The sequence below is a fragment of the Colletes gigas genome, unplaced genomic scaffold (genome assembly GCF_013123115.1).
Source record: "Colletes gigas isolate AHSC1104 unplaced genomic scaffold, ASM1312311v1 Colletes_gigas_Sc00010, whole genome shotgun sequence".
Taxonomy (NCBI): Eukaryota; Metazoa; Arthropoda; class Insecta; order Hymenoptera; family Colletidae; genus Colletes; species Colletes gigas.
Genome location: NW_025106639.1, coordinates 1,967,080 through 1,989,432, shown reverse-complemented (window position 1 = coordinate 1,989,432; position 22,353 = coordinate 1,967,080). Strand labels below are relative to the sequence as shown.

General features: G+C 48.5%; 1 protein-coding gene across 1 annotated transcript in view; it reads right to left on the bottom strand.

Moving 5' to 3' along the window:
* Positions 1–18,566, bottom strand: part of LOC122397661 (ephrin-B2) — a 49,747-nt gene extending 31,181 nt beyond the window's left edge. The window contains exon 1 of the mRNA XM_043396957.1: positions 18,448–18,566. Coding sequence (XP_043252892.1) covers positions 18,448–18,566 — 119 coding nt within the window. The remainder of the gene's footprint in view (positions 1–18,447) is intronic.
* Between the last annotated feature and the right edge of the window lie 3,787 nt (positions 18,567–22,353).

Here is a 22,353-nt window from a genome sequence, read left to right as displayed (position 1 = left end):
TTCGCTGCACGTAAATTGCATCGTTCCTTACATTTAATCGTTTATTAATAATTAATAAATTGGTGGTTTCAGGGAAGTAGTTGATTCGTGGTAGGAAGAACTCGTGTACTCTCTCAACGAGAGTTTCTTTTAACTCGGACGTTATTATACAACTTCTGATCAATTCTAAGTGGCGTAGTTTCATACCAGGCGTAAAAACAATTTCCACAGATATTTTCCAGGCTACAGGGATTAGAACTTCCTGTACCACTTTTAATGGAAATTGATCCCTCGATATCTTCGTTATTCTCTAAAAACAATTTCTACGGACATTTCCTCGGCTACACGGATTAGAACTTTCTTCATCTCTTTTAATGGAAAACGATCCCTCGATATCTTCATTATTCTTTTGTACAATATTGCAAAAATGTGTATATAGAAGTGTATTTTAATTAGGTGATAAAATATTGGTAATTATTTCGAACAGCCTGCGTCGAATTCGTCAATAAAATATTTATCGGACCAATGCTCGCGACGGCCCGTCTGGTTCTACTCGAATTTCAATTAAAATACCTTCAATTCTTGGTGTTCATCGCCCCTCGTGATCTAAATAACAGGCAAAGAAACAAAATCGCCGCCGTGAAACGAAAGTATCCAACAAAAAAGCCTCCCCTCGATCCAAAGTAGCGAGACAATCTTCCCCGCGGACTCGCCCATAATTAAATATTACAAATGATCGCGCATCTGGAGTCGGCCTCCTCCTTTTGCGCTTTTTGCCAGCTACGAGAGAGGACTACTCTTCCACGCGATAACGATCCACGATCGCCCCGGAGGGAATCGTTCCGGCATAGCGAAGAGCGTAACTCGCTCTCGTCTCTCGTCACGCTTCGAGCGGACCCCCCTTTAACGCGTCTCCGCGCCTAAACGAAGAAAATCGAGAAGAAATTAATGTCGAGGCGTGAATCGGCCCCCCGATCTTTTCGTTTCCTTTCGCGCCGATTTCCGATCCTCGATAAATATATTGGCTGGCTCCGTAACTTCCGCCCAGGCCCATTAATTTCCAACCACCTTCCTCCGATCCCAAAGTAAACAATTCAACTCAAACATTTTTTTAAAATAATTCTATTCTAGAAAAGCTTTCGAGTACAAAGACTTTGAATGCATTTATACGTTCGTTACACACCTATTACGAATCTTATAGTTGGGTCTATTAAAAATTAAAATTCTCGAGTTTTTGGATTTTGTCCTCGTGGAAATCGATTGCTCAATTACGCGAAACGCGCTCCCGAGTTCATTATCGTCGACGTTGCGTCGAAGAATTCGCTTCGATCTCGATGCACGAACGTCGAACGCGCCCGCGAAGCGCAGTAATTATGAAATTCGATTCTGGTCACGGTCTTTCTGGGTGAAAAAAAGTTTCGTCCGGGCCCCCAGTCACTTTCGGTGATCAAGACGCTCTCGCGAACGCGAGTGTAATTACTTTAAAAAGCGTTACCACGCCGCGTTAAACCGTGACCCAACGTTGCAACGAACGAACGCAACACCTAGAATCGAAGAAACGCATCGGGGCCATCGGGTGAGCGTGTTCTTGCCCCAGCTTCTTTTTATTGCCCGGCCGTCGTACCGATGATCGACATTGCTCTTACGAATCGGCGTAGCGTGCAATTTTTAATTACTTCGACGATCCTTCGGCTCGAAGGAACCCGTAACCTCGTATCGTGATCGGGTTACGGTACAAAATCGAGACGATAAATTCGCGAACCTGCGATGAGATGCGCGACCGTGTTCTCCGCACGCAACAAAACAAGAGAAGATAATTAGCGATGGAACCGATGCGTGTTTGAATATAGCAAAGCTTATTTGAAATTTGAAGAAAACGCATCGATATTTGATAGCAAGAACGTCGATAGTCTAATTTAAGACCGAATCGTTATTCGTGCATCGAATTTCCCCAACCATGCCACGAATCAATGCTCGGAAATTGATGAGTATCGGTATTAATCAGCATGTTATTGGATTGATGCCATCGGTACGCTACAGCACCATTATGATCAATTAGTATTCGATGTTCGTTTATACCTATACGCGATAACGTCGGTGAATAATAAAACAGCGAGGCTACAATGTAATACGAAAAACAAAGAGCACGCGATGCATAGCAATCGTACGACCGCCGTCCGATTATTTACAAACATTTTATTTACATAGAATCCGTGGGGCCACGGGCGTGTCTAAATTATCGCGTTACACGAATTCCGGAATTATTTGTATTCCACGGGAAATTACGGTGCCGTGTTAAAGTCGAAATATTCTATACCACACAGCGCGCGCATCGGGCATACATCTTTGCGTTTAATTACGCGAGTCACGTATCCGTACGCCTATGGAATTCTATGCGGAGTTCATGAGCGTTTTGTCGGATGAAGGATCACCGATAAACCCAATTTCCATATGGAAAATTTGGACGGTGCACGCCATACGGGAGGGGAGGAAAAAAACAAACCTCGAAACGAGTAAATTCTATTTCGTTCGTGTATCGGTAAACTTGAAATTTGTAGTGAAATCTGAAATCTATTATCGCCTTTACTCCTGAATCTTCTCGATTTGAACAGTGTTTGAATATTCGAATAAGGAAAAATTTGATATCGATCTCAGGTAGAGTCGAATAAGAAAGTTAGAACTTTGAAACTTGGGGTAGCTTGTATATTGCATGGAGGAAAAGAAAAGAACTGGTCGAAAGAGCGATCTATATCGAGACGAGGGATTAAAAATTCAACGAAACGTATCAGTCTAGCTCGAACAATGCATCATCCCGCGAACAATTAACCGTCCTCTTGAAGAACCGACCAGAGACAGGCTGTCGGAGGATCGACTACGTGTGCCAGTCGTTTCTAACACGGTTGAACGGAACTAAAAACCTGTCCTTCTCCATCAAGAAGTTCATTCTTACCGCGTATGCATGGACGCCGGAGTCAAAACGAACAGGTTTCTCACGGGAGACGGCAGAATCCAGGTGCAAGCGTCCCGGGGATCGTTGCAGCACACGTTCTATATCAATGCCCGGTTACGAGCTCCCATTCAACGTACGCTTTATCAGCATAACCGGAAGCGAAACGGCGCGAACGCTTATCGGCCGGTTGCGATTTCACGTTGAACGTTACTCGAAAGCGAGTAACACGAGCCACGGTGGAGATGCTGGGTACCCGGCCGACCGATGCGCTTCTATTAACCGGCACGGAGGAGGCCTCCTCCGCGGAAGTGCTTAATTATCCTTTGGCTTTCTCCCGATAATGTCGCGACACGGCGAAACAAAGCGAGAAACACAGGGAGCACGGAAGCGGACACAGACGTTGGAACGGAGAAAAGGGGAAAAGAGCGAGAGCTTTGACCTCCTCTGCTGCCAGGTTCGTGGTTTCGTGTACGGCAAGGCAGTCGAGATCCATCTAGATAAAGCGTCGCGGGGCAACGATCCGTATCGGCCGAGTGGAAGGACAATTGGAACCGAGATTTCGTAACGGCGACATAAACGTAAAAGCAAACGATCGCGGCACGACGCCTTCCCGGTGTAGACACAATCCCGGAATGCTGCTGTATCGTTCGTTCCGGCGTGCTCGGACGGGAATTAAAATTCTGTGAATGCCGGCTCGGTTCGGGATCGGTTGGTTAATGGGGGCCCCGGTAAGACGGACCGGTATCGAATCGATTTTTTTCGCCCAAAGTTTATTCCACGGGCGTCCACCGGTGTCGGTGAACCTTGGACTACCGTCGTGTCCCCGCGGCTTAGAAATACCCGCGATCGGAGCCCCGTGCTAATTTTCGGTAAATTATTGTCGCCGATAAGAAGGGTTCGGAGGGGCCACGAGCCACCGCGCGAACAACGACGTCGAACCGTAATTTCGTTCGCGGATAGAGGCTCCGGGGACGCTGCGTGCCACCGCGTGGTCCGATCCCACGAGAACGGACGTTGAATTATCGTCGAACCGTTAACAAGGGAAGAAATAACGAGGACTCGGGTGCCAGGGTCAGTCCTCATCAGGACATTCACGAAATTTCTCTCCTAGGATGCACGTGTGTGTACGCGATGGGCAGGCCTCCAACGCCACGGGCTTCCGATCCGTAGTAGAAATCCGATACGATCGCGTCTGGGTGGGTCTCCAGCGCCGACAGGACTTTTCCTTGTTTCGGTGGTCGGTACGCCTCTGGAAAACACGTGTTCTAGCTGCAGGACGTACAAGGGAGGGGCACCCCACGGGTCGCGTTCTCCGTCGTTCTCGTGTGTTTCGGCATTCTTGGGTTTCTCGTCGATTCCACGTCCCGTGTCATTCGAACATGGAGGAACAGAGGGATCGCTGTTGACGATCGTCTTGGAAAAGCTGGATCAACAGGCCACAGATGGGAGCACGACCACGGGGGGAACCAGGCTGAAAGAAAGAAGAGGACGAGGAGGTGGAGGAGTAGGAGGAGGAGGAGGAGGAGAAGAAGAAGAAGAAGAAGAAGGCAGGGACGAGAACGAGAGGGAGCAGCGAAGAGGAGCAAGGAGATACGAGCTGGCACAGCCAAGGGAGAAAAAAAGGTGAAGGTGCAACGAGGTAGAAAGCAACCAGTCCAGGTCCAGGTATTCTATTATGCTCGGTTATCTAGATTATGGCATTCCTGCTTCGAGGAACCTGGCAACCTGGGGTGGACGGAATGGGGTGTTTCAGGATACCCAGCCTCGCTCCGATCCTCTTCTCCTTCTCTCCTCTTGCGTCACGGTTTCGTTGCCTCGGAGCATCCATTAATCCTCTTCTGTCGGGTGAAACTCCGAAATTAAAAAAAATATATGTGTAGATATGTATGAAGGAGGATCTTTGGAAGGGAAACGGTTGGACACGGTGAGTCCAGGGTCCAGGTAGGCCCCGTCGTTTCGAGCGATCCCTTTTTCTGACTTCGAATCGTGGAATTTGTTATACCCCATTGAATTGCGTTAAACCTTTCTCGAAACGAGGGATTCGCCGTTCCCCCGCGTCGCTCGAAATAACCATTTCTCGGTCTCTCGTTGACTGGACGCCGTTGGCAAGAAACGCCATCCCCGGGGCCGTGAAGGCTACGGGATCCACGCATCGATTCGGTTCGTTAGCGACGCGCGAATTAATACGGGGAGGCGTTCTCAAATTCGAAAGCGTCGCCCGAGAGGGATTCCGAGAACGAGCCTCTCGTGTACGTACGCGTGTAAAAAAGGAGCCTGGACAAAACGGTGGGCCGAAACCCAGCAGCAGGTAGCCCCAGTCCAGGTGTTATGTTGCCGTATCCTAGGTTTCTACGTCTTTGTTTTAAGGCCTCCTATCGTATTACAACTAGTAGATTCCTTAGATCCGCGATCAGATTGTTCCAGCTCGGGGCACATGGCGCCCGTCTCATCGTCTATACACGCATCGAAATATTTTTGGAAACGAACGTTTTTCGGTAGATAATTTGCGAAGATAAGCAAAAGACCAACCATTCCCTGGCCAGGTATTTCCATTGTTCTCTCAGCGTTCTCGTGGGCCTCGGGTACCGGTGATTAGTCCGTTTACAAATAATTCTCTTGGCGCACGGCGCCTCTGACCGCTCGTAGGATGTCCTTTCGAGTTCCGTCCGGTGAACAAACGAACGTTCGTGTCAACACGTCGATCCATTAGCAGGAGATTTCTGGATGTTTAGGTTGCCGTATAAATCCATGCAGCCCAGGGCCGCGCCATTAGCGCGGAACCGAGAAACATTAACGCGCATACCGATCCTGTGTACGCTTGCGAGATAACTCTGTTAGATTTCTTTGTCTTGTCGAGGACAAATAAGGGAATATGGAATCTTACGCGATGATTAGGATGTACGACGAGAGAGGCTCGGAGAACAATGGATGGGGTAAGAAAGAAACGCCGGGAAACGTTGCGCGCGTCGGCGAGATTAGACGCGCACAAAGTCCTGCGGCATTGGGAGGGGAAAAACTGTCGGATATTTTCTCGAACCGATGACGATGTACATTTAAAAAGATAAACAACGAAGCGATACGTCCATTCAGATAATAATGCAAAGGAAGCAATACGTCGAACTGTGGGAACGAAGTGCACGATACGAACAGTTACACTGACACACATCCTGCAACGTATTCGATTTTATTCAGAAATAACGTTTCAGATGAATAATGTAGTGAAATTAGATAAGTATCAATTACACGAAACCGATGCACGTTGTTTATAGAATCAACTAAATGGGTCTGCTTAATAAATATGTTCGTACAATGCTGTCTCTTTCGGAATAATTAATGAAATTAGGATCTATCTATTCCCTGTGCGAACAATGAAGTACTTTATTGAAATTATACATTCATGGGAGGAGCAGGCGTCTAATGGTTATCTTTATTTGATTTGTTATCTTCGACCCTTAATTGCCAGCCACACGCAACCTTTACACGACGTATCGTGCAGCTGAAACATGCCTGGTGATTTGTGGACAACGCGTTCTACATATGTGTACTCGCTGTTGAGTTAATTTCAAAATTAATGTTACGGACTTTGGTATCAAACTCTGGAAAGATGAAACTAAATTTTTAGTTTCCACTATCTTAGAACAATCTCACAACGCGTATTAAAAGTAGTGAAACTTTAGACGCGTGCAGTTCCGAAGCTATTAGTGTTTTACCCATAATTGAGCTAATGTTAGAAGCGGTAAGGCTTCCCCTTTAAAGTGGTTTTTGGTTTTTGACGATTCGACTTCCCGTTTCGGAAATATCGTAATTTATGTGAAAGGTCATTTTTTTTACTACGAGCACGTGCGGTCAATGACCTCGCGCAGACGTCAACAATGAAAAGTAAACAAACGTTTCGGACACTTATATCTCCAAAACTAAAATCCTCATATCTCCGGAACTAATTACGCTATAGACTTGAACGAACGCTCATTTTAAAGGGCATTTCATCCCCTATCCTATAAATGTAACAACTATTCCAATTTATGCTGCCTTCTGTATTTATTTTCATATTAACTTGACACTATGCACTCGAAGAATTTTCAGCAATTCTTACCAATAAAACTAGATTATAAATTATTTATTTAATTGAAAATCAATCTAAATTTGTATAAGGTAGGAATGGATATACATGAAGCGTCGGTAGGTTTAGTGTAAAAATTTCAAGCTTCGTACAACTTGGTCTCAGTCATGGAGCCAGCTGATACGATAGTATATTTCCAAAAAATTGTTATTTCTTCGCGACGAGTATATTCGTCGTTCACGGCTGAGAGATCAAGGAGAACGCCGTGTGACCCACGAATGGAAATTCAGAATTCTGTTTCCCGGCTCGGAGCAACGGGACCCGCGTCTGTCTCGGGGAAAATACCACGAAACGTGCGACAGATGCTATCGAGCGATCCTTTGGAGGCTATCGAGCAAGCGGACGGCGCGCTGGAAGGTAACTGTGCCTGGTCGAGGTGGATCGATTAATGAGGGCCGATAACGGGGATGATTACTTCATTACGCGACGCCGTTTACCGGCCGGTACGCGAAAGTCGTACCGTTCATCGAAGGTATGTCGAGGACTCCGAGGCGGAACGGTGAACGTGCAGTAGGGGAGTCGTGAGCGCGCGAGCGCGTTCGCAAGGATTTAGTTGCAACCAGATCCTTGAAAGAGTCGTAAACGAGAAACGAGTCGGTGGTTTCCGGTCGAGTCCACAGATGGCGCCGTATGTGCCGTCGAGGAACTCCTCCGAGACCTCCACCTCGGTTCGAAGACCTTTCGAGCGCTCGAGCCACTTCGAGAATTACCCCTGGTGTCTCTGCGGTTTCCGTCTCTGCGCGCGGCGACTTTCGTTCGTGGCGCGGTTCGCGCGTAATTCCCTGTTACGCGGGAGTACCAGCTCCCGCAAGGGCTGTCGAATTTGAATTTTCGACGTACGACCGTCCCGTTTAAAACTGTTGGACGGCCTGGCGGTCCGGGGGATCGGAGAAAGTTCGGCGAAACTTTATCTGGAAACATTCCGGGGAAACGTTTTCGCGTACGGCTAATAAGATAACCGTTAACGTTGCCCGGGCTCCGCGTGGAAGAAAACGGGCACGTTAGCAGGAAGACAGGGATTACACGGTAGCCCGGCGACAAAGAAGTCTTTAAGCGAGCTGGAAGACGTATTACTTTTGATTCGTCGAACGGGACGGAGATAATGCCGGTGGAGTTGGAAAAGTAAACCGGACAGAGGCTTATATAAAGATCGGGCTTGTCTAGTTTTCTAACTATCGATCAGAGTCGACGCAACGCATTCTATTCGCGTGTATCTGTGCTATGTACGATCGTCTTCCGCGTAGTCTATAAAAGAAACAGCCTGCCAGGCGGGTATAAATAGACGCGTATGTCCATATTTAACGCGCAACGAGAACTACCTATGACCCGTTGTGATATTAATCGAGTCTGCGAGGAAAGAACCGCGGGTATCGGTCTGTATAGATAAGTCGGTCGTCGCGGAGACAGCCTCGACATATTTCTAACACCGATCGACGAATGGGTGACGTAAATTCTTGTCGCAAACCGCGAGAATAACCTATCGCGTTTATTATTAGCAGTTTGGCGGTAATCGAGACTTGCCATAGGGTCTGGAATACCTGTACTGTTCATCGATTCCACTGGCATAGTTTAAAACTCGAGGCTCCAGGCTGTAGTTTGTAAAACATGTACAAGTACTTTGAAATACACAGAAATAAATGTACGTGGAAAATTTCAAATTGAAAGACCCAAATGAAACTTAAATGTGTGCTCTCTGTACCAAACTCCTTCCTCAACACGTTGGTTGTCAGACCACGTGTCTCAAAGTGAAACTTCGTTTTTAGACAATTGAAAACTACCATGCACACATTGTGTCATTGAACTTATCGTTACAGGCTTCTTGAGATTTAATTTTTATATTTTCTCAGTGAAAAATCATATGTGGGTGACGTGACAATCAATGTGTCAGAGAAGAAATGATATATAGAGACATGTTTTGAGGTTTAAGCTAAGAATATACTACTGATTTTCTTATGTACAGCAGTTTACTCGAGATGGTCGAGTTGATATGGAGTTATTACCCGATCTACCATATTCCCTTTTTCTGTCTTTTTACCATATTGACAAAATTGACATGCGATAGGCAGTTGGTAGTACGTTGTCTAATAATTCTAGGGACGGATATCGACCAAGAAACGACGTGGAATAACAGTTTCAGTCATTGTTTACGACGAAGTCCAGACGACGTTGAAATATGGATTTTGTCAAAAGAGATTTTCCCGTAAAAAATATAGCTGCAAGTGATTTACCTGCAAGTTATCAATAATGCAGGACTAGCGAGAATTTGTTTTGATTGCTAGAATTTTGAATCTGAATGTTTCATAGTACAACTTCTCTCATAATGTCTCTTCGTTTTCGAGATTGTATTTGAAAATTTGTCGGATGCACGAGCGATTGAATACCATTTGGCTGGCGTGTCTGTTCATTACTCGCTGTTTCTACTTACGCTAATGTCCAACTCGTACTCCATTAAACGCAAGCTCATATATCTTCAAACTTGATTTTCTTGAAAAACACAGTATTTTAACGAGGGTTAATTTGTGGTACGTTTTTTAAAAAAAGGTAACCGACTCGAACGGAAAGACTAGCGACGAGCACCAAGTGTCCGTCACGGTACTCGTGTTAAAGAGTTGGAGAAAACGACTGTAAGAGTACCTAGGGAGGTAATTAAAGGTTGAAACTTCAACCTTTGATACTGATCCTCATACAAAGTTGCGAATCGGTGACTGTAATCACCGATAGCAGATAGGTAGCATCGAGAGGGTTAATCTACCGATACATGGAACCGAATTTCGATAGTTAGAAACGAGCAAAATGGAGTAACCATTAAACGGACGAGTGGAGACTGACTTGCCTGGATCGGTAAATTTGTTCCACCGACTATCCCCTGGACTTGTTCCGCAACAACCTGTGCGCCGTTCGCGCTGATCGGCCGCGCGCGACCATCAGCGGCGGCAATGTAAATGTAACATCGTTGCGTGCGGCGCGTACGCAGGAAAGCACGAAGGTGCGCGCGCGCACGCACACGCACGGCCTCGCGTGGACGTGAATGCACCGCTCATTACGGGATAATGGGTTATTTCGATCCTCCTCGAATTACCGAGTCGACAATGAGGGATTCGATTCGAAAAAGCCTCGCTCCCGCTCCCTTCCTTTGCCCTGACGGAGCCGCGAGGCCTTTCAGGGTCCCAGCGAGCGGTGGATTGGAAGCGAGATGGCGTAAAGAAGAGAAAAAAAAATAGAGAAAAGGAGGAAAAAATGAAAAGAGGAGGGAACCGAGTAGACGGGCGGAGGAGCGGCCAGTACGGAGGAAGAGGGTGAAAGAAAGGCACGAGTTTTGGCCGGTGGCTCGAAAACCGAGGAGACAAATGAGGACGAGCGAGCGAGGATACGTCGTGGAAGGGACCGAGAGGCAGTTCCTCTCGTTCGTGTTCGCTCCTTCGCCTCTCCTCTCGTCCGTTCCTCGCCGTGGCCGTCGTCCCTTCATGGAACGTGCACCGCAGGACCTCGAGGTGCAATCTCCTCCACGGTTTCGCAGACGGAACGTGCACTTATACGCGGTTCACGCGTCTCTCTCGGCCGGCGAAAACACGCGTGTGTCTCCTCTCTGCCGCGACGTCGCCGCCTCTTTTATTCGAGGCCTTGGAAATCATCGGCATTCGACCGGACTCTTCCGGGTGGTGACGCCGCGAAAATCGGCATTGTCCCGCGATCCTTGTCTCGCGGTCTTCGACTCTCTGTTGCCCCGTACACGGCAGTGAGCAACTGACGCCAGAGGGGAACGGGATTTCCTTCGTGCCACGGGACTGTCACGGCTGAAACCCGGGAACAAAAGGGCCGAGATAACGCGATAACGATCGCCTCCGACGCGGGACCAACGCCCGCCATCTTTCCTCGATTTGTCCAAATCAAACCACGCCATACCTCGTTTACTTTGCTATTAGATACGCACAAGTGTCTGATAACGATGAAATCAATAAGTCTAGTGTATACAGAGACAATCCAGCATGAGAACTAATATCGTCGAATTTCGTCTACTCGTCCTCCGGGGGCCGTTACGAGTCCCCCATTCGAGTAACAACCTCCAGGACGTAACTGTAATTGAATGAAGGAAATTAATTTCCTGGTTAAACCCAGCAGGTATTCCGAAGTAACCGTCGAAGGTTGGTGCACCGCGATTGCGAAGGTGCGTACGCCGAGGAAGAACGTTTCCATTCTCGCTCGTAACATTCCGTCAATTACGATCGATAATTGGGCCCCCGTAACCGCGGACGGTCCGCAGAGCCGAGGGGGCCGTTAAAGCGCGTTAAAGTTCTCTGGAAACGAAACGCGCTGCCCATGCCTCCTGGCAAAGACAAAAAATGAAGGCGTCGATCACGAGCTAATTGGGGCAACGCGGCGAGGATCCACCGCGAGTTCCCGTGGGAATGAAATTATTCGTTCGCGCTCGCGGGGAACACGCTCCTCGGCGCACGCTGCCGCGCGACCCGTGTGCAAGGTGTACGCGCGCGCTCTCACATCCTTGGGCCCGCAATTATTTTAAGTGTATAGCGATATCCGACTAGCTATTAATGACGTTCCTCCGCAGATGGAATCGCGTGCTGACCACGGATAACGCGGCCCAGTGTACACACGTAGACGCGAATTAATTGGCGTAATAATGATTATTACTGGGTGGCTGTGTGTCCCCTCCCAACTCCTTCGTTCCATAATCAAACGATACACTTCTTTTTTTTTTACAGGACGCATAACGCCCGATCCACACGCGCCGCCACCTGCTGAGCCGTGGAAATTCTCATCGCGATTACGGCTGCCTCGCGGCGACGCGAAACGCATGGAAACGTTACGATTCGCGCCGCTATCGACTGACGAGGAGTCGCGCGCCCGGCTAGGATCCCCGGAAAAATGCTATGCGTGGGTAATGTAAAATATCGTTTACGCTTTGTCACCGCCCGAGGCTATCTGTCGCCGCACAATGCCCGATTATTCTATAATTCTGATGTACGACCTGCTCCCCTCCGATTTATTTCCGACCGTTTTCCCCTCCCCCCTGCGCCGCGGTGGTGTTGAGCAAATATTAATTTTCACGAGCCGGGGAAATTGATTTCGCTCGAGCGCGTTAGGCGCGTTAGAGGCAGAGGGACGTAATAAAACTTGGTCTATAATATTTTAGTCGAATAAACGAGCACGAGAGTTGGCTGCGTTAGGGACACGACGGAATCACCACTGCCACTGTTTATGTTTCTTCAGCTTGAGTGACCGATGATTCGAGTGGTCGGCAGCTGTGTAATTAAAAACCCATTTGAGCGACCCACTCGAGTTCGACCAATTTTGAGAACAAAGTCTCGCCCAAACGTCCCCGCACGAAATCCGGCGGTCCCGACTCGATTTCAAGGAGAGGAACCGTAACCATTCCTCGTTGATACGTTTATCTGCCATTGCAAATCAAAAGTGAATAACGCAACTAATCTTTCCAATAACCAGCCAGAACGTATCCGCGAAGTAAGAAAACAATCGGCCCCACAGCCCGAGCAGTTTTCCCTCTAATTTTCAATCCCTTTGGCCAACATCGCGTCCATCTGCAGCGACATAACGAGCCGCACGGAATTAGGCAGGGCATAAATTCCGGCGAGTTGCGTGTACTAGCGCGTTTTACGGATTACGGGGTGCACGGGGCCCTGTGAGAACACATAATCGCATGTAAGTCCTGGCCGCAACGTAACGGGGGGCTTAGGCTACCCCCGTGGGCGAGGGTGCCCTTTTTCCCCCCTTCGTTCCCCGAGACCAGAGAGTTTTTGTAACAGGAAACAGCTGCCGCTGGAAGGACACTTTTCTGACGATTTCGTCGGCCCTCTTTATCGGGGGCACCGTGCGCACTCACGGGGACGTGTTTTCTCTACGCGTCTGGTTTCCAGTTTCCAGGCGATCGTGCTATTGGGCCTGCAGTGGCTCCGTTCGCGCTTAATTAACCGTAACGCGGTCCTCGTAGCTCGTAACGCCCCGACGTACACTTTTTCTCCCTTGCCCGGTGACTCGAGTGGCTCCGTATTGTTGGCGGAGCAGGAAGCGGGAGGAGCACCGGTTGCTCGGGACACCGAGTAATGATGTACACGCGGTGCTTACGCTAATAATGATCTTTTGTTTCCGCGGCCTCCTCGCGGATTTTTAACGAAGATATTAAATACTGATAACGCCCGGGATTTATTGCACGCCGCCGACGACGGTGCCGATAAACCTGCTGCGCCGTCTCGAGGAGAGGTCGGGGGAGACTTTTTCACGGGGTTTCCTCTTGAGCACCGCCAACGACGAAGAAAATGGAATATTCTTCTTGCCGGCGCGGGCTCGTCGATATCGCGATACCGTCGCGCGGATTATCGGCGTAACTCGCCTCGAATTAATGGCGGTGGCTCCGAGAGAGCCGATCCCACAACGGAGGCGGAAAATATCCGTGTTTCTCCGGCGAAACTTTACATCTGTTCATCAGACTGCAAATTTTAACGCTATTTTGTACAAAAAAATACCATAGTGTTCTATGGTTCAGAGCCAAGTACCATTTAAAAAGTGGTTATCCCATTTGTATCCCCCTCCCTGAGTTCTTGTTAGACGGTGCACGTGAACGCGTCGTAGCCGAGAGTAGGCTCCTTACCGAGCGTTTCCGTGTTTTTGCAAGGCGGCCTTTATTGCCTAATTAAATGCAATGATTCCCGCGCAGAGGCGGGCGCGCATAAAGCGTCGCTCCCCCGTTGGAAAATAAATCACGCGAAAGCAGAAGTACTTATAGGTTCGTAAATCAGTCGGTGACGCTTTTCTAACCGTTGTCCTCGCAGCGTTTTCGCGCTTTTTCGCGCCGCGTACACGGTCGCGCGTTTGCGTGCGTTCTCGCGCAGTGGAGCTCGCTTTGATCCAGCAATCCGATGGAACGCGAAACACGTGGTAACAGGAAGAAGGCGTCCCGCAAGTTCATGGAGATATTTACGCGCTGTCCGCGCACTCGTAAACGTCACCGCGGTGTCTCGCATCTCGTTTTTCTCGCGCGAACACCGTTGACGCGACGCCACCGCGCGGCCCGTTAGCCTTTAATGATGAATAATTAATTTGAGGCTCGTTAAGCGACGCGCGACGTCCACCGGCGTACGCGTCGCAACTTTTCGCGTAATTAATAATCAACCTTACGGAACATTGATTTCGCGATTAAATTTCGTTCCGAGCGTGTTTCGCTTTTAGTTACGATCTCCGGCTGTTGTTATTCAACGGTCTCGAGAAAAAAGGTTCGAAATTTTAGTCGGGTATATATTCAAATTTGCTGGCACCAGCGTTAATTAACAAATTGATGTTTCATCTATACAGCGGTAATTAGAACATATCGTTTCGATGAAGTAAAATTTCCCGAGAATGTAGAATTATTGGCATCGAATGATAAATCAAATTATTAGAAATGTGAGTATCCATCTTTCGATCGTGATATTATTTCCTGTGTATTTAGAAACCGCGGTTACTGGCCCCGCATCGTTTTTTGATCGTTGCGTCGTGACCGAAACATTTCTTTGTTTCCGCGTGATTCGACACAGCGGCACTGGTGCCGGCCGATGGTTATTTCCATGAATCGGATAGCGAATTCTCGATCTTTGGTACGAAGGGTACTAGTTTCCTCGGGGAAACCACTGATTTGTGGCTGTTGCAAATCGATGTTGCCTTAATACTCGGAGCTATAAAGCGCCACGAAACGGAGCTACCGGGAGGATAATAGGAACCTCCGGTGGTTTTCAAAAACGAGCTTCGCGGCGTGTACACCAGCAATTTAATAACGGTACCGAGGCCGTGTTAAAGTGTAACGGTTTATGAAATCTACAACGACGGAAATTAAGAGTTTCGGCGCAACGCGCCGCGGTTTAATCTCGAGGCCACGTATCGTTAACGCTCGACTTGCCAAAATCATCGTTCTCGCCTATTTGGTAATTTATTCGTGCGTGCCCCCGTTTCGCGGAAGAGCATCGGGTACATATATCGTAGAATGTATAACGTACGAGACAAATAACGGCAAGGAATATTTCGTGACAGATGGGTTTAGCGTGATGACAAATGGTCCGAGGTTGCACGTATCGAGAATTCCGGCAAAACGTGTCACCGCTTGGTACTTGGCCAACTTGCCATTCATTAAGTTTACTCATGCTTGCTAGTGTACGTGACTCGCTGCGCGGAATAATTGGAGTCGCGTTAAAGTGACAGTTGCGAAGGTTTCGCGGCGCTGGTTTTCCAACTTCCCAGAAGGTAGCTCGTAAAACGTCGGCTAGGTCTCATTGGCCATAGGTTTTTGACACGTGACGCAACGCTGCCCGAGGAAAAAGTAACGACCGAACGAACGTAGCGTGTAGCTACTTAAAAGTACGTTTTTTTTTCCTGTAGAAACGAGTTATGTATACACGGAAAGAGTAACACATTTTTTTTTCGATTCACTGTTCGTCGAAATAATCGTAGCATAACATTTACGCGTTTACGGTTTTGTGTGTTTGCATTCAATACATGTCGTTAATTATTCGCGTATGAAACGCAAAAAACTTTTTGTCCAAACGAGTGTCGTTTATCCACGCGCTGGAACATCAAAAGCAACGCGGAAACTCGTTTCATAAATATCCCGGCCGATACGAGCGCGCGTAATCATCTTTGAAATATCGATAATATCGGTACTGTTATCGTGAAATATTAGGTACAATTTAATACTTTGTCAGCACGTTGGAGTCGAGGGAGAATTAACGACGCGGCCGGACAAAAATATGATAGGGCGTGTTACGCGTGCGTGCAAACAAGTAGAATACGAAACCGTGAGTGCTAGATAACTAAACAGAAATACTTATTGCCCGGACCGTTCCGTGCCTTCCTGAACCCGATAGAATCGTCTAGCCGCGGTCGAGAGAGTTCAATAATCTGCCGCGGCAGATCTTCTGTCAGGCATTGAAGTCTCCAGCGGCGCTGCAGCATCTACCGCCGCGCCGTGCTTTCTCCGTCGTCGTTTCGCGTAAAAACACGGCGATTTCTTCCAATTCTTCGATAAATCAACTATCAAACGGGTAATATTCAACGGGTGCGCCTATTATCGAATTAGAAACCTCAAACTTTGCGTATCGCGTTGACGAGACGTTTACGACGTTTTCCCATGAATATTACGTCTTTTTAACGCGCGCGACACGCCCAAGCAACCGGAGCAATCGTTTTTAATACATTTCGCCGGTGGTTGCGGAGACTTCACCCCTCCCGTCGAAAACACAACGAGGCAGTAAACGTCAGTATCCGTGCTTTAGCCCGGGAGAACAATACGCCTTCCGCGTACTCCGCGAAAACAGATTTATGATAATCAAAGATCCACTGGTTTTCATGGTTCGCTGACAGCTTTCCTCCGTCCCTTTCTCCCTCGATTTTTTTCCCACCTTCTTTTTTATGCCCCTCCCTCGAAGCGAATTTCGATTTTCCAATAAGCGGGCAAGATTTACAGCCACCGAGAGCACGGGGCTCGTACTCCGTCTTTTCTCCCGGTTTCTCCTTTTTTGCTCGCTATACGCGTTACTTCCTTTTCGATTTTTTTCTGCGCGAGACGTGTTTTTTACTGCCCTCCGTACGTCCCACGAAGAAGACAGTCTGACAACGTCCTTCTCCTTCGCGAAATGGATTCTCACACGTACGGGCACGCACACGATGGACCGGCCACCTCGTCCCGGCTGTAAGTAATGCATGCGCGACTTCAAACCGATCGTCAAAGTCAGCCGGACGTCGGGGCCTTATACGAGAGGAGAATAGGGTGCCCGGATTTCGTTGTGCGATGCGCACGCACACTTTCGCGCAGGGGAACCTGAATACGTGGCACCGTTTCGGGCAGTGCACGTTGCGCGAGCACAAGTTGTGGAACTTTTCCCAAACTTCCGGAGACGCTTTTCAAAAATTAATTCAACGAGATTCCTCGTCGCTGTAACTTGGATTATACGTTTCGAACAACCCCGGTAATTTTCGTTGATTCGTCCAGCCTTCGAGAAAACATTTTACGTACCAGATACGACCCTTCTCGATTAATACTTCGGCCGGACCGTCGAGAGAATGATCGACGCGAGGCTACGGACGATCGAGAAAATTACGCGTCAAGCAGGTTTTTCGCGGTCGAAAAAAAACGCATCGAAGCTGATTAAAACGTTGACGCGACTCGCGATGTCGCGTCGCAGATTTACACGTCCACCGAGCGATAAAAAGTATCGCGAACTACGCAAATTGCCGCTTAACGAGCAAAAGAAATTGCCCCGGCTAACAAGCCCGCTGCGCAAGGACGACGCATCCTCGCGAAAGAACCGTAGAAGAAACGCAGCGAGATCCTCACGGTTGATCCGGGCGAATCTCGGTGATTTCAATGACAAATCCCAACGTGCGCCGGAGCGTGTCTCGTACCGCGAATTTCAGGTATCGTGACAAGCGTTTCGCGCGAACGTGATTTTTTGCCGCACGCTTCGCGGTCGAATCCCGCGACACGGAAGAGCAGAAAAATGCCGTGACAAATTAGATCAGCCGCATAATGCGGATTTAATTGGAGGTGTGGTGAATCGAGTCTGCCTCGCCTCGGTTTGCCGAGCGCCACTGATTTTGCTCGCTGTCCGTGCAGGAAACAACGAGATCGCTTATAGATTTTTTTCGCTGATAAACTAACGAGCCTCGTTACGCGCTCAGATTTACACGTCTCGCGCGAAACGATGGCGTCGCGTGGAATCTTCATTCATCGTGGATACTTGGCAATTTTCACCTCGTATTTACGGAAACTTTGTGCATTTTCCATCGACCTCCGATCGACAATTAAACGTGTATAGGAGCCGGAATTTCCACGACATTGGTCTCATTAACGGACGAGGACAAGGCGACTGACACGCGCGACGAGCGTGGCAACCAGTTAGACGAACTTGAACACACCCGACAAGAAATTGATCGCTCGTATTCCGCGCGCAATTTCCCGTGCCGCTGGCCGCGGGAAGTCGCGCAGTTTCTTCTCTTTTATCGTCGACGATTTGGACGACGACGTCGGAACGATCTCGACTCCGGGGCCATTCGCGAGATTATTATAGCGAGCGTGGCGTTGCCGATGGACCCTGTAATTTTGGCAGACGCGATACCGCTGGGGCGACGCGATAAAAGCTCCGACGGATACGGACGGAGGCTGGCCCGGCGTTGTTCAAAAGCGTCGACGCCGTGAGAAATCGATTCCCCGGCGACGACTTCAAAACGCTTTGGCACGCCTGCCAACGACCGCGTCGGTTTCGACGTCGCCGAACGCGAGACGAAAATCACGGTCGCGTCGCGCCGACCACGTGGCGTCGTTTTTCCAACCGCGGCCGGGAAAACCGCCAATGGAGGCAGAAAGAAAAAGGGAAACAACGGGACGCGCGATACTTACATGGAGTTGGTGGTGTTCCAGTATATGCTGATCGTCTTCGCGCAGTTGCTCACAGTGGAGAGTAGAACCGTTTGCAGGCAGACGAGGAACACCAAAGTCACAAAGGACGAGGAAACCATCGTAACAACGTGGACAACGACCAAACCACCGTCACCACGCTCACCGAGACTCAATAACAAACAACAACGAAGACAACAACAAGAACAACAACAACAACCGCACCTTTGTTGCTGTCGTCCACAACCACGTTCCACCACCGTTACACGGACACCACATCCACACTTCACTTTCCTCGTTAACGGTTCTTCCCGTTGCGTTTTTCTATATCTCGCGCGCAACAGCGAGTCGTGCACCGTGTATCCGTTTTTGTGCTCCGAACAGTGTTTATCCTCGTAACATTTCCAGGAACGTCGACGGTTCCGCGGAAGATCGGTGTTATCCAAATTGTCGTGTCCTCGACTGAAGAAGATCGGTGGGGACAGGATCGACCGTGCTCACGAATCGCGGAATTCTTTGATGGAATTTCTGCCGATCGCCGCGCGATTAGAACCAATCGAGTATCTCCGGTTTTCGGCTGCTTCGAACGGTGTCCAGCGAGGTACGCGTTCCATGGGTCCACCCCGTGTTTCTCTCACCTGGATCGCGTCTTGACAGCCCTCTCATTGGTCCAATTTTGACGGAATCCAGTCCAAACGACGAGCCGTCGACGAGAGACGCTTCTTAGACGGTCCAGTGGACTCGCGACGCATCGGAGGAACGATGTTCCGAGGATTCCGTGGTCGATGCTCGGCGCTCCGATTCAGGGCCAGGAAAGTATCCGACGGTATCACGCGAGCCACCGAGCGACCGTAAGCTTGCCGATCATTTCACCGACGATCGTCTCGGTAGATCGGTACACTGGAAAAAATTCCTAAACTCTCGCGATCGAACGTTTTGCACCACAGGGATCCTCCAAAATTATTCACCCCAAAAAGAAGGAAAAAAATGGTACGCGTCTATGGTACGGGAGCACCGGGTCTCCTCCGCTGCTATCCAGGCAGCCACCAAGAGGAAACGAGGAACAAGAAAATCCAAGAGTCGAAGACCGCACTGGATCCCACGAAGAGCACAAGAAACCTAGCGAGACGAGGTATCCTTCTCGCCTGGAGCACACCCCCGGTTTTACTTTCTCACGCACTTTGCGATTCGCACGGGTCGCGTAGCCAACGGAGCGACGACGCTATCCGCGTTAAAACGGATTCATCGAGGATCGGATGGCGCGTTTTAAAAAAAAACGGAACGAAAACCGCTCGTGTTTGTACCGTTCCGACGGAGCTGGTCGGCGCGCGTTGTCTCGGGATGAGAGCAGCGGATGATAGTCGTGCGAGAGCTACGTTCAAACGAGCCCCGTGAACGCAGAGTGAACGGAACCTCCTTGCTGGTCGGTGTCGCGGACGCGTCTGTCGGCCGAGCGCGCTGTCGCGGCCGTTCGTCTCGCGTCGGCAGACTCGAACGTCCTACGGGGGTGGCGGGGAGTGCCGAATGCAGGCGGAGACGCACGAACCCAGAGGACCCTCGTTCCCTCCGCGGCGCTGGTCGACGTGTCTCGCACCGCTCGCCGACTACGCGGTATTACGCCGCCTGCTCGCGAGACGCGAGTTTCCGAGTGGATCTCCCTTATCCGCGCGCTCCCGTCGGTGGATCGGGCCGCTCGAGAGTGTGCCGATACGAGACAAGTGCCACCAGCGACGCGAGATCGTGTCTTTCCCGCGGAATTGTCGCGCCGCGAAATCTCGACGACGCGTCCCTTTTCCAGTCGTCGTTACGCGGAGTTTTCGGTTGGCGTTTTTCCGGCTCGTAGCGTTTTTTGCCTCGAAGCCTCGCGGGGATAGTAAAACCTTTTTTCTTTTCAGACCAGTGGTTCGACGAGTTTTCGGGTGCGTGATATCGGAGCGTCTCGACGGGCAACGAGAGGCGTGAATTTCGGGTCGAGTTTCATCGCGGAATCATGAGGTGCGGGGAATTGGATTTTTTTTCTCCCCCCACCGAAAGCAATTTCGTGGCGTATTTTCGGGCTCGATTGAACATCGTTAAAACGAATTCGTATAATTACTCGGCATGGATAAGATAGGTGATTTTTTTTTTGGTCAAAACCTCGGTTATCGTTCGACACACTCGCTGTTTAATATGGCGTGATAAATATTCACGGTTCCTTCGGCGTTGCTTGAGAGTGAGAAGAATCGAAACGTTGCAGAATCGATCGACCGTTTCGGTCTTCCATTAACCGTTTAAGTGCCAAGGAGCGCGATCGCGTTCCTACGGTTTTCGTGCGAAGACCGCGATGGACCTTAGTTGCTCTTGGGTGAAAGTTTTGTTTCGAAATTTTTTATCGCGTGATCGCCTAGAGTCGATACATTTGGTAAAAAAAGAAATTGTAACAGAAAATCGTGCCAGAAGTGATTTGAAATTTTAAAATGTTAATAATTTTAATATTTTTACTATGAATATTCTAGTAATTTCATTACACGAATAGTATATCTTATGATCGTAGAAAGCATAATTCCGTGGTATGAAAATAAATTTACGTATTTCGATGTTGGCTGAACGTTGAAATCATCGTCCAAAATGTTGATGTACTTAAATTTATTCTCACATAACTAAAATTTGCTCTCCACAACCAAATAAGATACACTCTGCGTAATTTAATAATTTTACTCCAATTTCAGAGTAACTTTATGTGTATAAATTCCGTGATTTCATTTTGGAGTAAATGTTTGGAACAAATTATTTTGTATCTTTTGTGTCGACACCATGTATGGGAAATAATTTTACTTACTAAATGTTATAACAAAGTCAATAAAAATCCAAATCTTCCCGTCACTTGTAACAGATCTTCATCGTTCGATTCGCCTTCGATTTTGCAGAAATTATATTTAAAAAAAAAGCATTATTTTGAGTAAAAATAAAAAATACTCGATGAACTCAGACCTAAACCAAAAACGCGACTAAGTATCGAATATATTAAAAATAGTGAACGTCTATCGACTGTACGACGTTATCTTGACACTTTCCAAATAGATTTTCGCGACCACCTCTGGCACTCAAACGATTAACCCTTCAGGCACGACACGGTTTTCAAACTATTTTCGCAGTATTGCACGAACTGCTGTAACTTTTAAACGAAACATAATTTCCAGATACGAGTTTCACTACCATATTTAGCATTTTTACTTCAGTAATTTATCCTACATCTTGAACTCTGTATCCTAGTAATATCTTTATTCGTCGAAGCCATGGATAACGACTATTAGAATTTAGCTAAATTTCTAGAGAAACTTCGAAACACACGACACGTGTATAAATTACAGAGCCATTACAAGGCGATACATCAAATCACCAGTGTTAATACGTCGATTATTTTAGAGAAAATACGCTGAAAATTCCAGATACGTACTACACTGCCTTTGGACAATAACGTTTCGTTCGTAATCATAGGCATATAAGGAAGCTGTTCCTGGTACCGAGTCAGCCCCGAAGGGTTAACGTAATCGTTCCGTTCGCCATCCTCGATCTTGCGGGTCGCGGAACGCCATGGACGAAAGGCGACGTGAACGCGCGGAGACGGTGATCGAGTTAGGCGACAAGTTCGCGACAACGTTGATCCACTGTTTTCGTTTAATCAAAGGTCGTGGGGCAGGGTAGTTCGCGGATTGCCAGGCGTCAGAAAAGACAGTTTGACACTCATTAACAAAACCGAGCGTCGTGATAAATGGTCCCAGGGACCGCGGCCCGGCCGGAATTGCGAAACTCGCGTGGAATTTAATTTCCCGAGCGCGAACACCGGGCCTCGTAGAACATTGTTTCCATCGAGTTGGGGCACACTGATTACACAACCGTCCCTTAAGCCTCATTACCGTCGCTGAAAAT